The sequence below is a fragment of the Sander vitreus genome, chromosome 20 (assembly GCF_031162955.1).
Source record: "Sander vitreus isolate 19-12246 chromosome 20, sanVit1, whole genome shotgun sequence".
NCBI lineage: Eukaryota > Metazoa > Chordata > Actinopteri > Perciformes > Percidae > Sander > Sander vitreus.
Window position 1 is genome coordinate 14,689,201 of NC_135874.1, and position 13,990 is coordinate 14,703,190.

General features: G+C 39.6%; 1 protein-coding gene across 2 annotated transcripts; it reads right to left on the reverse strand.

Annotated features, from left to right (window-relative positions):
• Positions 1-778: 778 nt before the first annotated feature.
• Positions 779-10,312, reverse strand: LOC144535758 (14-3-3 protein beta/alpha-1-like). Of its 2 annotated transcripts, none has more exons than XM_078278395.1 (6): positions 10,203-10,312; positions 9,196-9,609; positions 4,879-5,002; positions 3,163-3,326; positions 2,979-3,074; positions 779-1,856 (listed from the first exon to the last, which is right to left on the reverse strand). In XM_078278395.1, exons 2-6 carry the CDS (start codon positions 9,487-9,489, stop codon positions 1,782-1,784), a joined length of 753 nt encoding a protein of 250 aa, XP_078134521.1. In that variant the 5' UTR covers positions 9,490-9,609; positions 10,203-10,312; the 3' UTR covers positions 779-1,781. The 2 variants fall into 2 exon arrangements, with proteins under 2 accessions (XP_078134521.1, XP_078134522.1); XM_078278396.1 differs by lacking the exon at positions 10,203-10,312 and adding an exon at positions 9,812-9,882.
• Positions 10,313-13,990: the final 3,678 nt, after the last annotated feature.

The window sequence follows — 13,990 nt, forward strand, 5'->3', positions numbered from 1 at the left end:
AGTATCTGTAGCTGTTAAATAGACAAAAACAAGTTGTTTTGTTTTTCCTCTAAAATGTAGTAGAGCAATAGTAGAAGTATTAAGTAGCATAAATTATAAATACTCAAGTAAAGACACTTAAAACTGTACAGTAATTAAATAAATGTACTTCAGCACATTTCACCACTACCAAGGATACATTAATATGACCCATTGATTCTTAATTTCTTTGATTTTGGATCTGGAAAATGGCCACTACAGGTAGTTTAATCTTTTATAATACATTCTACTTACAGTCATCATAAATTGTAAAATAGTTTTAGTCCACTTCAAGTGCCATTTGTGTAACTATAACACAAGGATAATGACTCAAACACACCAGATTTCCCTTATTACAGCCATTTCTCCTTTACGGTGTTAAGTGGATGCTCCCATCACTGAGCATGCTCAACTGTCAACTTGCAATTTCAGTTTGGGTTAGGGCAAGCCAGAGGTAAAGTAAGTAAATGTTAAATTTCCCCTCAAACACAAAAGAAAAACCCTGAAATTGTAATACAAACAATATTAGCAGAATGACATGGTAAAACATGTCAAATTAAGTTTAATTCCCTTACAATAATGGAGTTAAATTCCAAAATACATTGAAATTGCATTCCTGTCTAAGGTTGTCAGAGCCATTTATCAAATATCAATGAAAGAATAAAAAAAAAAAAGTTTTTTGCAAGAATAGACATAGGGAACTTACAAACATTCAAGTACATTATGAAGCAAATCAAATAAAGAGAAAGACCAACTTGGACTTGGTTTATAAAATGTTTTATTCATGTTAACATAGCTGATACATAGGGATTCAAACAGTTCCACAAGGCTTCTGGGGACTACAATTGAATGAATAGCAAAACAATAGTGGTCCAAATCTCTAATGACAATCACTGGACAGACTAACAAATCACCCACTTGTAGGATGTGTACAAACCTGCATTGAAAATTACTAAACTTAACACTTGGACTTGTGTTTTACAGCATTTGTTCCCATTCCAGTGTAATATCTCAAGAGACATGCATGACAGAATTGTCTTCTTCCCATTAAAAAGGTCCCTGCGATTGTTCAGACAAGCCCCACCATCCCCACCACCCCAAACAACAGGCATGCTTCAGTGAAAGAGTGGCATCATAACCAGGGCAGAAAGTGAGGATTTAACCAATTGGCACTACTTGGCTGTATTATATTGTGTTGTCAGCATGTAAAGTGCACTAGCTTTCCCTGCAGTAAGAAAATTTTAACTGTTTGAAGTTGGACTTCAGCTGCTGTAACCGTACCACATAACTGTGTAGAGACAGACACACTTATTAGAGCTATAGGGAAACTAGTTTTTTTTTTTCCTTTCTACATTTCTTGTTGGAAAAAAAAATCCAAACGTTCTCAATTGATGGGATTTAAGCTTCCAGTTATTCAACAATTGGACTTATTTTTCTGCCTCTTAATTAAACTAGGAGTCTGATACCATGTCAAGCTATCAATCACTTGTCTACAGCTGAAACTGCACAAATGGGAAGGCCAGGACAAACACAAACCAAAGGAATGGAGGGTTTCTCTTTTCACCAGTTGTCCAAATCTACATTGTGAAAAGAATAATTTTTTTTTTTTTTTTTTATAATTTCCTTACATGACTCTTTTCAGCAATGGGTTTCATTGGTAGAATGTTTGAGTGGAGCAATAAGGAATGAAGGATGTGTAAAAAGTTGTTTTTTTTCCTTTTGTTGTTTTTGGAGATGACCCCAACTTCGAGGGCTTGTGTTCTTTAGTTCTCATTCTCACCGCCCTCTCCTCCTTCTCCACCATCGCCCTCCTCAGCAGCGGTGTCTGATGTCCATAACTGAAGAGAGAAACGCATACATTTGTTAAAAACACAGTGGAATACAGTCAAATATCCAGAATACTTCACTATTTCTGAATTGAGTTATAGAGTTTATTAAATTTGACTTTCTGTCTATGCACAATCCTGTAACTGTAAAAACATGATCAGCAATTTGTGCAAGTGTACTAAGGGAAAAAAAAAAAAAAAATCTGAGCTCTCCTTTACATGTTTTCAAAAGCTTTAAACTCTTCTTTCAAGAGGTACTCGCTGTAATTGTCAGTGATTACACATTAGACATGTCTGATTGATTAACACAACAATGAAGTGCAAACTTCTCTTCTTAAATAAATCCTGCCTACAAAGTTTGGTTACTGGACAGTGATTGAATACTGAGGCAACTGTATTCTTCAAAAGAAGTGCTGGTCATGTTGTCGAACAGCATTTGAAACAGCGGAATTGGCGGGGATGAGGGGGGTGACTTTACGCAACAGGCAATCTGACAATCGTAGTAGTGTAGTAGGATATGAGCTTCTCTTTCTGGCAAGACCATGAATCAGGTTCCAGGACTTTAACCCTATTTTCATGTGCAATCATTCTGTGCCAAGTTTCTATAATATTGGGAGTCAAAATTAACCACAAGAATTCCAAAGTACATTTGTATACACGGTAGGACTGGGTAATCATTCAATTGTCTCCTTTACTGACTTTCAGTGGATGTTGTTCAGCACACAGCCTCCTCAACGAAAGGGTCTGCGTCTGCGCAGCAGCAATGATGCAGCTGCTAGTACACCACACCCAGTCGATTCTTTGCTCACACCTTTAGGATGTGTCCTGGACGATTTCCTAAACCTTTTGGAATTTCAGGTACATGCCTATTCCAGGCTGTTCATTACCATATTAAACCTCATGAATGCCTCTGGGGAGAGACTGTCCGGAAGCGTGCGCAGTTATACCCATTTGTATGGTTCATCGCATCTCACCCATTACTATGACAGCTAGTATTTGTCCTTAACTTTAAGTGAGGCCATTTCAACAAATTAGTTTGTTTGAAGCATACTGAGAACATAAGACATACTGAGGCAAACATAATTGTCACACAATGGAGATCATTTTTGTGCCATGTGAGAGCAGAACACTCACTGTCAGGTTGTCTCTGAGAAGCTGCATGATAAGAGTGCTGTCTTTGTAGGACTCCTCATTTAGCTGGTCAAGCTCTGCAATGGCTTCATCGAATGCCTGTAAGCAAAAAGGAACATGTTACCCCCTCATTGTACAACTGCGAACACGGGAAAGTGACACAATTTTTGTAAGACAGTTTGCAGACCGTTTTAGCCAATTCACAGGCTTTTTGTGGGGAGTTGAGGATCTCATAGTAGAAGACGGAGAAGTTAAGTGCCAAGCCCAAGCGGATGGGATGTGTGGAGTCCATCTCAGTCTTGCTGATGTTAAACGCTTCCTGGTATGCTTGCTGTGAGTTTTCAATGGTCTCTGGAGACAGAGGAAGGAATCAAAACAGAATAGAAGAGTCAATGTATGTATGGATTTATGTCCACTCAAAGCAACGTCATTTTTTAAAGTTTGGTTTTACCAAAATTTGTCCAAACATTTCTCCAAAAGTTTTTGAAAATTATACAAGTTTCTAGTCAAAGCTACAAAAATTAAACTAACTCATTGGATCAAACATGACATTAAAGCTATAGTTCGACTGTACAAAAACTGATAAATCTGTGGGTTTGTGGGCAGTTATGTGCTAGACCATTCACCGCACTTGTTGCAAAGTAGCCAGCAGAGACTTCAGGAGGTTACTGCTCCTGGCCAAGAAATAGCACATAGCCGCCAGTAAAACGTTTTTACATTTTGGTTTTTTGTACATATAGATAGAATGTGTTAACTAGTGAGCTTTAGGGGTGCTGGTAGATCGATTTTGTTACCTTTGGACAGTCTTTGTGCTTAGCTAAGCTATTCGGTGGCTGACTCAAAGCATCACATTCACTGAGCAAACTATAAGCATATATCCAAAAATGTCGAGATGTTCATTCAAAGTACAAGGCTGGTGATATTATTTTATTATAAGACCAAATCCAACAATAAGTTATTATATTTAAAGTATTGTCTGTGCAGCAAAAGCCTGATATAGCTTATTCCTTTGTGCCATAGACCTTGATTGTCAAACTATAAAAAAAAAAAAAAAATGTGTAAGTGAGCAACAGTTATACTGGGTGACATGTTCCTTCACTCACTTCAAAAACCGTCCCCAAATGCATTACTTATTCCAGTTTTAGTAGTTTAAAATAAAAAAAAAATAATAATAAAAAATGCATTTTTTATTTGTTTTAAGATTTACATGAGGAACCAATGGGCTTGCGGCTGAGAGCTACAGACGGGGTGGGGACATCAGAAAGTGCTGATGGACGAACTAATGCAGTGCAAGTTTGTCTTTTTATAAGATTTGACAAAAAAATTCTTAGAAAAATATAAAATAACACATTAGCCTTCAGCCTTATGTTTTACACATTACGAAGATGTTTTATCCAAGCTCAAAGCCATTTAAAAAAGGGACATTAAAGTGGAATATTGGAAATTAATGTGGCACAAAGATAACCAGTTGACACAGACAGTGGTTATAATTTGATGTTCATTCATGTTAAAATTGGATCTGAAATACACAATGCTAATAAGAGAACAGTGAGGTGGGGAAGACATTCTGTCAGTACACATTTTTCCATGTAGGAAAGCTGGAGGCCAATTAGCTGCCATCCACTCCTGTTATACCCTCCAATGAGATGGGGCCCTGTGGTTACACGGCCATGACGCATTGCCCTACTTGACGTCATTTCCAACTTTTAGCTCAAAGACACATTCCTATATGGAGTGTAAACAGGCACAGATTTATATTTATAAAAAATAAGGGCGGGGGGGCATCTCAAAGACTCCCCACTACAACATACCGTACATACAGAGAAACGCAAAGCACTGAAACTTTCTTCCAGGATGAAATGCCTTTCTAAATAAAATAAATGCAGTACAACTGTGAACTCACTTGATCTCTCGTCTCCAGAGGCAACTTCAGCAAGGTATCTATAGTAGTCCCCCTTCATCTTTAGATAGAAGACTTTGCTCTCGGCATTTGTGGAGTTTTGAATTAAATGATTATCCAGCAGTTTCTGTGAAGACAGAAAATGTCAGATCATTTGAATTAGATGCACTGAGCAAATATTGAACAGTTAAAAAGAAAGATTGCACACTGACAACTGAAGAACTAAATCTGAAGGATATTAACAAAAACATTCACTGAAACAGCAGACGCACTACATTTAGAGAATAGTAACCAACAGTGCCAAAGTAGGCACACATTAAAAGGCGTGAGAACAAACATCCAAATCAAATGTTACGCTAAAAGTAGGTGGGCTCACCCATTGTAAGTGTCCCATTAGCCTCCATCCACCATAGAGCACTACTCCCTTTGCCCTTCATAGCTGCTCAGCTCAATGATTGAGTGTTCTGCTCCATCAGGAGTCAGGTGCATGTACTCACCCAGTGTCATTTAGAGGAAAACATTTTCTTTGTGTCCGTTTCAGCTAAAGTCTCTCCAAATTTGTCTACAACCCAGCCAGGCCTCTATTGTGTCCCCAACTGTCTTCTGCCCCAGATTCCACAAGAACTCTCCTCCAGTCAGCACTGTATAGCAATGTTTGGTGTCTTATCGCTGACACCAGCCTTATTGTCGATTTTAAAAGACTAAGTAACTATTTAATTCCCTACTGAAAGTCTCGAGTAAGATACAAGCGCTGCCTTCGTTGCATCATCCTTACAATTTTTACTTGCGTGTACACTCACCGGCCACTTTATTATTGAATAGACCTTTTCAACTGCTCGTTAACGCATATATCTAAATCAGCCACTTAGGTAGCAGCAACTCAAATGCATTAAGGCATGTAGACATTGTCAAGACAATCTGCTGAAGTTCAAACAGAGCATCGGAATGGGGACCAAAGGGGATTTAAGTGACTTTGAAAGAGGCATGGTTGTTGGTGCCAGATGTGCTGGTTTGAGCATTTCAGAAATTGCTGATCTACTGGGATTTTCACACACAACCATCTCTAGGGTTAAGAGAGAATGGTCCGAAAAAGAGAATATATCCAGTAAGGGGCAGTTCTCTGCTGAAAATGCCCCGTTGATGGCAGAGGAGAATGGCCACACTGGTTGGAGCTGATAGAAAGGCAACAGTAACTCAAATAACTACTCGTTACAACTAAGGTATGCAGAAGAGCATCTCTGAACGCACAACACGTTGAACCTGAAGCACATGGGCTACCGCAGCAGAAGACCACACCGGGTGCCACTCCTGTCAGCTAACAGGAAACTGAGGCTACACTTGGCATAGGCTCTCCAAAATTGGACAATAAAAGATTAGAAAAGTGTTGCCTTGTCTGACGAGTCTCGATTTCTGCTGCGACATTCAGATGGTAGGGTCAGAATTTAGCATTAACAACATTAAAGTATGGATCTATGCTGCCTTGAATCAACGGTTCAGGCAGGTGGGGGTGTAATGATGTGGCGGATATTTTTCTTGGCACACTTTGGGTCCCTTAGTACCAATTGAGATAAGTATTGTTGCAGACCAAATCCATCCCTTTATGACCACATTGTACCCATCTTTTAATAGCTACTTCCAGCAGGATAACAAGCCATGTCACAAAGCTCATCTTCACAGCCTCCACAGTCACCAGATCTCAATCCAATAGAGCACCTTTGGGATGTGGTGATGTGGGAGAATCACATCATGGATTTGGAGCCGACAAATCTGCAGTAACTGTGTGACGCTAAGGGGTCTAACCCAGTACTAGCAAAGTGTACCTAATGTGGCAGGTGAATGTAAAAGACAAAAGGCAACTCCATCTCTGGCCGGCAAGCAGGATCGGCCTCCATCTAGTCTATATAGCGCAGAAATAAGATAACAGCTCAAAGATGTTCAATGATGAGTTTACTACTGGAACTGCCTGCTCCTTTTCTATTAGATCACCCACACAGTTTGAATATAATTATACAATATATAGCAGAACAGTGAAATTAAATATTCATTTTCACGATCTTTAAATTAATGTAATCTGTGCTCTCCCACTGAAAAGGCATATTTGCTTAAAACAGCAACAGGATTTAAACATAGTAATCGTAGTAAAACATGTGGTAATATAGCTAAAATATAAAACAAGTGTTAGAAATCACATCCTCCGATTACACTCTAGGCTAAATTGGCCGTCTTTGAATTGGACATGGGAAGATTACCGGGGCTAATCTGTGTCAGTGAAACCGTGGTTTATGCTCAAATTAAACGGTTTAGTGAGCAGATTAACTGGTCACTCAGAATGAAAATGCTTGCCAATAACCAAGAATGACGGTCCTGACTGAGAAACAATATGATGTTTAGGATGGATCTAAACATCCTCTTTAACTTAAATATATTACATTTAACGTTCCCTTCCAAACCCTGGGAGAAAGAAGCTGCCCTTGTCTGAGCCAAACCTATCCCAGCCGCCACTCCCCGGTCATTTACTGACACAAAGATTGGCTCAGCCGAAAAACGTGCATGTCTCAAGTGCTAAGCATTCCTCTTTCACTCAATGCTCTGCACAATAGACAAGAAGAGGTGTAGCCTCGCCTTCAGTGCTTTCACACAAAGCTCTGATTTCAGTCACCAGTACTGACAAGAAAGCACAAACAGTCTTGCTGGATTAAAGCCTGACTGGCTATGTGTGCGAGCGCCTTAAATGTCAGGAATTTTTTATATATATTTTTTTCCAAGCATGGACTACTCCCTCATTATCGATTCAATTAACAAACACTTCAATTAGCAGTTAGGTGGTTCTTTTGTTTTTTTAAACTTAAAAAAAAAATAAAAAAAGTGATAATCAGACATGACTGAATAAGAAAAGCATGTTGCAGTCTCTATGACAACTGACATAAATTACATTTTGAAATGTCACACCACTAGAATACCAGACGAGCCTATGCTGGAAATCCAGTTGGAGGAACCCGATTCACATTTTTGTAGTATTTTATTTGTTCTAAAGCTTCAGCTGTCAAGGTATTGTCTACAGCGTCATGTTCTGAAGAAGCGTGAATAGCCTGAATTTGCTCAGTTGTCTGGTCTACAAGCCCTACTTTCACATCCTGTGTGGAAACTGGAGCACAAACTTTTTCTCAAGATTTAAGATTCATTATTTTATTGCTATACAACTTAGTTTTTCTCAGCTTAGCTAAGATGCAAGTCCATCTGGTTTCACAGTCTGCTTTGCAGGAAATCAAGGGGTGGAGGGGCCCACAAGCAGCTTCCTTGTCTAATGTGGTCTCTGCGCTTCTGCCTTTGTGGGTGCATAACTAACCTGCCAGGCTTCTGCAGACAAGTAAACGCATGAGGACTGACACACCCTCCACTGCTGACAAACCCCCAGTCAACACTCACTAGCAGAGATACTGAAAGCTGAGTCACAGCTGTGCATATTCTCCAGAACGCGTATGGAAAGCTGGTTGAAAATGAATTGCCCCTGCAGCTTTGCAGTGCATTTTAAAAGAAGCGGCAGCTCAGGGAAATTCTCTCAATCTTACGGCTAAGCTTTCACTCAGATCTCCTAATCTATTATCAAGGCAGGTTAGAAATAATGCAAAGCACCAACGTGTGATCACACACTTTATTTCACATAACGGTCAAGCATTCATTCATTCATGCCTCATCAATCTGATGAGCAGGAGGGGTCATGTATGATGATCTATGCAAACTGGCCTTGAGGGAGTGTATGAGTCGTTTAGACATGTACATTCTTGCACTTGGCTAACCACATTAGGCTTCTATCTGCCAGATGGTACTACATGGATACTTAACATAGCACAGCTTTACAGAACACAGATTATACTGGCATATTTCCTGTGTATGTTCGGAGTTCTCTCGCCACCCATTCAGACACACCTTGCAGGTGTTTTAACTATGACCTTTTGTCAGTTCACGCCCTCAAGCCCATTGTTCTAAATCCAGATTCCCAAAAGGCAACAGTGGGAGGACTACATAATACTTCCTTGTCCTCTCCAGCCATATTCATATAACATAGGAGCTCACAGGAAACAGGGCTGATGCCATTTGACACACATTATTGTACTAAAATAACCATGTGCCACTTTACATTTTGTGACTACAGATGCGTCATGTCATGAAGACAGACAGCTGTGAAAGACTCAATGCGGACACGTTAACCTTCAAGATGAGCAAATATAGTTTATTCCAACAATTTCTAAGTGTATCCCTAAATAGCTAAGCTAAACCATGTTGAATTATAATGATGCAGTGGTATATGGGCTATTTTACCAGAACGTTGTTGCAGATCTCTTGCAGTTCCTTCTCCACCGTCTCCCGATACTCCTTGACCATCTTTTGCTTCTTCTCACACCCCTCGGTCTTCAGTCCGATACTGGACATCACCCTCCATGCGGAGCGCCTCGCCCCAACCACGTTTTTGTAGGCGACGGACAGCAGGTTCCTCTCTTCGTTTGACAGCTCGTCTCCCTTCTCTGTAACCGCCTTCATGGACTCTGCCATGTCGTCGTAACGCTCAGCCTGCTCCGCCAGCTTGGCCTTCTGAATAAGATCCGTTCTCTCCATAGTTAATATATTTTTGGGGACTGATAAATTGGAAATCCGGTTGTATGTGACAATCAGTTGAGTTGAAGATTGGGTGTAGCAAGTGATCGACGATGTTATTCCCCACAGTAACGTTACAAGCTGCGAAAAGGAGTAGAAAATATTAGTAGGTGTCGATAAAATTGTAACGTTATGCAACTTGAGTGCACAATAGCCCGCCGACAGTCATGACATAAAAGAGCATACATCCGCCTGGTATGAGCTGGAAAGTGGAACCATCTAGGTAACAGCAGTCATTAATAAACGATCAAAGCGGAAAAAAAACGTTTCCAGAAACAATTACCTTTAATTACAAAATTACCAGACCGTTTTCACCACCATTAATGTGCATAATAATCTGATAAATTGCAGTGTAAATTAAAACAACGTACAAATCCTGTCTTTAAACGGGTTCTAAACTAAACTGAGGTCGGCTACGAGCATCGGAAGTGCATCGGATCTGCTGGCAAGCCCGTTTCGCACGGCAACCCGCCACAAAGCTGTCTGATGCAGCTAGCTAGCAAGTTAGCAAAAGCTAGTTGGCGTTAGCTACATCGGCCACTCCTTTCAGTAAAAAAAATGTCACGTTAGCGTTACACATACAAAACACTAAACGAACCACAGCCAGTTTGGCAATCAAACAGCGATCATATACTTAAAGGAAAAGGGAAAGAAAAGTACTCATCGTTTCTGACCTACGGAGGTCCAAATTTGCTCCTCAAATTGATCCGATTTGAGAGGTTGGTCAGAAAGGCAAAGAACTGCAATAGCAGCGAAAATACAGCTGAACGTGCTGAAATAGGGCGGTTCATGTGAATGTTGACTTTCCAATCATAAATCGTAATCTCACTTGATCGACAGCAAGTTTGAGCGGTGTAAACCAGTAGTTGTTTAGCGCGGGGGAAAGAGGAGGTCCTTCTGGGATAGTTTGACAGACCGGAACACTGCAGCGGCTGGGGCCACGGGGTTTCCTCCAATTAGAGCAAGGGATGAAGACGTCATCCCATTGCCATGGTGATGCTCATCCAATCACTCCCTGCTTTCACACGCTGTAGGCACTGTAGGCGGGTGTGGCCCTGGCACTCACTAGACATGTATCTTTCTTGAATCTTTATTCAAGGATTATCTGGTAATATTTGTCATATTGTCAACCAATTCCAACACCAAACACCAACATCAACAATGAATGTATCTCTCTCACAAGCAGCCTATTGTCTGCATATTCAAAGCCTGATGTAGCTTATTTGTCTGTGCCATAGACCTCCATTGTTAAAAAAAACATATAGACACATCAATGAGCTACACTGTTGCACTGGATGACATGTTCCTTCACTACCAGGAATATGGGCACTAGTTTATTTCAAGTCAGTCCCACAAACAGCATCTCTTTCTTGTTTCAGTAACATGCTGAATTCAGTGTAAAGCTTTTTTAGGAAATAGTTTGCCCTTTTTTACAAAGATAGCCTAGGTATATTCAATGGCTGTATGGCTCTTTAGTAAGAACCATGGGTATGGAGAAGTCAAAAAGTTTTTAGTGATGGACTAACAGTGATTATGGTCTTTTCATGAGATGACAGTAGGTAATTAAACTGTAGAATAACTCCAGCTTAATCGATAGAGACAGGACTTGTACACACACTGCCATATTCTACTTTAACCCCTGCCTCTGTACATCCTGAGAAGGATCACTTTCCACTCTGGAATGCCCCCCCCCTGGACAAATGAAATTCTACCCGAAACCTTTGGCAATAAATGAGCAGACAAGGATTGACTCACACATGTTGGTATGCCAGTCCCTTTGCTGTTTAGGGATAATGATGTCATTATTCCGTATTATTCTGTATTCTTGAGATGATGCTCATTGTAATAAAACAACATAGCACCCAGTGCAGTATGGCTCACTGTTTTTAATAGTTTTTTTTTTTTTTTTGGATAAAAGAGCTCTATGGGACAGAAGAAAAAAGCTACAGGCATGGGAGGTTTCATGCAGAAATACAGAATATCACCAGACATAACCTTTCATTTGTGTTGCTGCAAATACAGCTGTACCTTGTATTTGCATTAAAGGAATACCTATTGTTATTAAACAATCCAATCACGATTGTTGGTTTGTATCCTATCATGTGCTGGCTTGACCTCTGTGAGTTGACTCTGAAAGCAGTTACGAGATCTCGGAGAAAAAAGTGACACAAAGCAGAGTTCAGTTCAACAATGTTTCAAAAGGTTTAATAAGAAACACAAGAATATATACATTTGGTAACAATCGTTCTATTCACTTCGTGAGAGTAGATAGATAAGAATGGGCAGGTTCACACAGATACATCCTCAGGGAGGGAAACAGTGTAACAATTTATGATACCAATTAAAACAGATGAGATAGCCTATGTCCAATCAAAAAATGGAATGTGTCATATTCACAACACCTTGACAGGCCTTCTTGTGTATGGCACTTCTCTCTAATAACTGACTCATTCAGTGAACAGCTTAAAGTGGCTCAAACAGGTACCATGTGTCTCTGGGAAAATATAATGGGCAGTCTCTATTCAAATCTTGTTTGCCATCAGCCACCCTCTTCAAAGGTCTTTTCTAAGCCGATGTCTTCTCTTACACAATTCAAACCTTCTGACTCTGACCTTTGTGCTTGCTTTACCTCTCCGTCACAGAGGAAGGCAGAGTGACAAGCTGCTGAGGTCATGAAAAGGCGTGGGCTTACGTAATGTTTGAATGGGGGTAGTTGGTTTCAGCTGAAACCTTTCTACCTGGCAAGACCTCTCATTCAGTTTTCTTTGGTCTAAATGATGACTGGTACAAACCAAACCAACAATATGAATGATATGGAGAATGTAAAACATATTTCAGATAAATTAATGGATATGTTCCTGGGGTTGACATGCAGTACAATGCTGTAATAAAATACAGCCTTAGTTTTCCTCCTATACTGTTAGCTGCTTGTATTACTGTGTGCTCAGTCATACATGCCCAAGGTAACCACAGATGCATTATTTACCATTGCTGATAGACAACAGTCAAGGTAATGACAGCTTTAATCTGTGTGTGAGAGAGATCTGTGGTGAATGAGGACCAGCAATGTGCGGGTAAATGGGGACGGGGGTGGGAGAGGTGGGCGGATGGTAGGGTGGGTTGGTAGGGGTGGGTTGATATAATCAACAATAAGTATTGAGGGAAGCATAGTATATAAAAAATAGAGATGAAATTTTGATGAAACTCTGATTTTGATAACATTTTGAAATCTGTCTTTTCCTTTTGTTTATTTTTATTTTTTATTTTTTATTTTTTTATTTGTTGTTTCACCTTTATTTGATGTAATTCCTGGAAACAAATTATGATGACCCACAGAAATTAATACAAATAAAAATGACAGCTTTAATTAAACTCGCAGCTGGAAAAAAGAGACAGACAGACAGGATTAAATCTTGATAAAACAAGCTGCCTTTTATCTTTCTTCCTTCTTCTTTGTGTTAATGGTTGGATTGCACATTTTTACAGGATCACAAGAGTCACTCCCAGACTACAGACTAATAGTGAATGATTGTAACGGAGAAAGTAATTTAAAAAAGCTTGTTGTTCTATTTAGTTATTTACTTTTTGACTCATTTCCTCTTCACGGTTGACTGCAAGCCTGCTCTTGCACTGACTCCCCGATGATGAAGATGATGATGATGACTTGTTGGCAGTGAGGAGTCACAAGCGATTTAAAGAAAATTCAAACAAAATCTGTGTAATCTGGCTCACTTTTACAATTCATTCTTTAGAGACTATACTACAGGTAAGAGATTACCATATGTAGGTAAGAAAGATATGTAGAGAGAGTCATCACGTTATACTTTATCTCTCTGTTTCTATGCTCAGCTGCACAATATTGCAGGTGCATTTTGCTCTGTCCACAGAGTTTTGGCACTGTAAAGGAGCAACTTTTGATGCTCTTATGCAAATCATGGAAACATATTTTACAATAAATAGGAAGAGCAACATTTTCTTTCATTACTCTTCAGTTAATTAGTACTCATCTCAGTTGTTTTGGATCTCACCACTCTACAGCTCAATCACACAAAACTCTTCAGAGCTAGAATAAACTGTTCAAACCTGCCTGCTGGGTGGGAATGTGCCCTGCCCTACAGTAAGTGAAGAGTTGATGCAACCTTATAGTTGGCAATACAATTCCCATTCTTGTATTCGTCCATTCACTCCATAACATTTTAATTAGTGGTTTAAAAAGGGCATGACAAAAAGTCCAACTCTGCAAAATATCTCTGGAATCTTTTCCCAAATTGTAAACGATCTAAAGTCTAGTGTAGCACGTATATTATTAATATATAATTTTGCATTGGTATAAGTGCTTTGCTCATATACAGTAAGCCTTGTTATCAAGGATCTGTTATCATAATTTCGCACCAAATGGTGGGGGTGCAGTATTTGATGCCAACACTGTTTAATATCTTAATAGAGCTTTGTGTTTATTGTG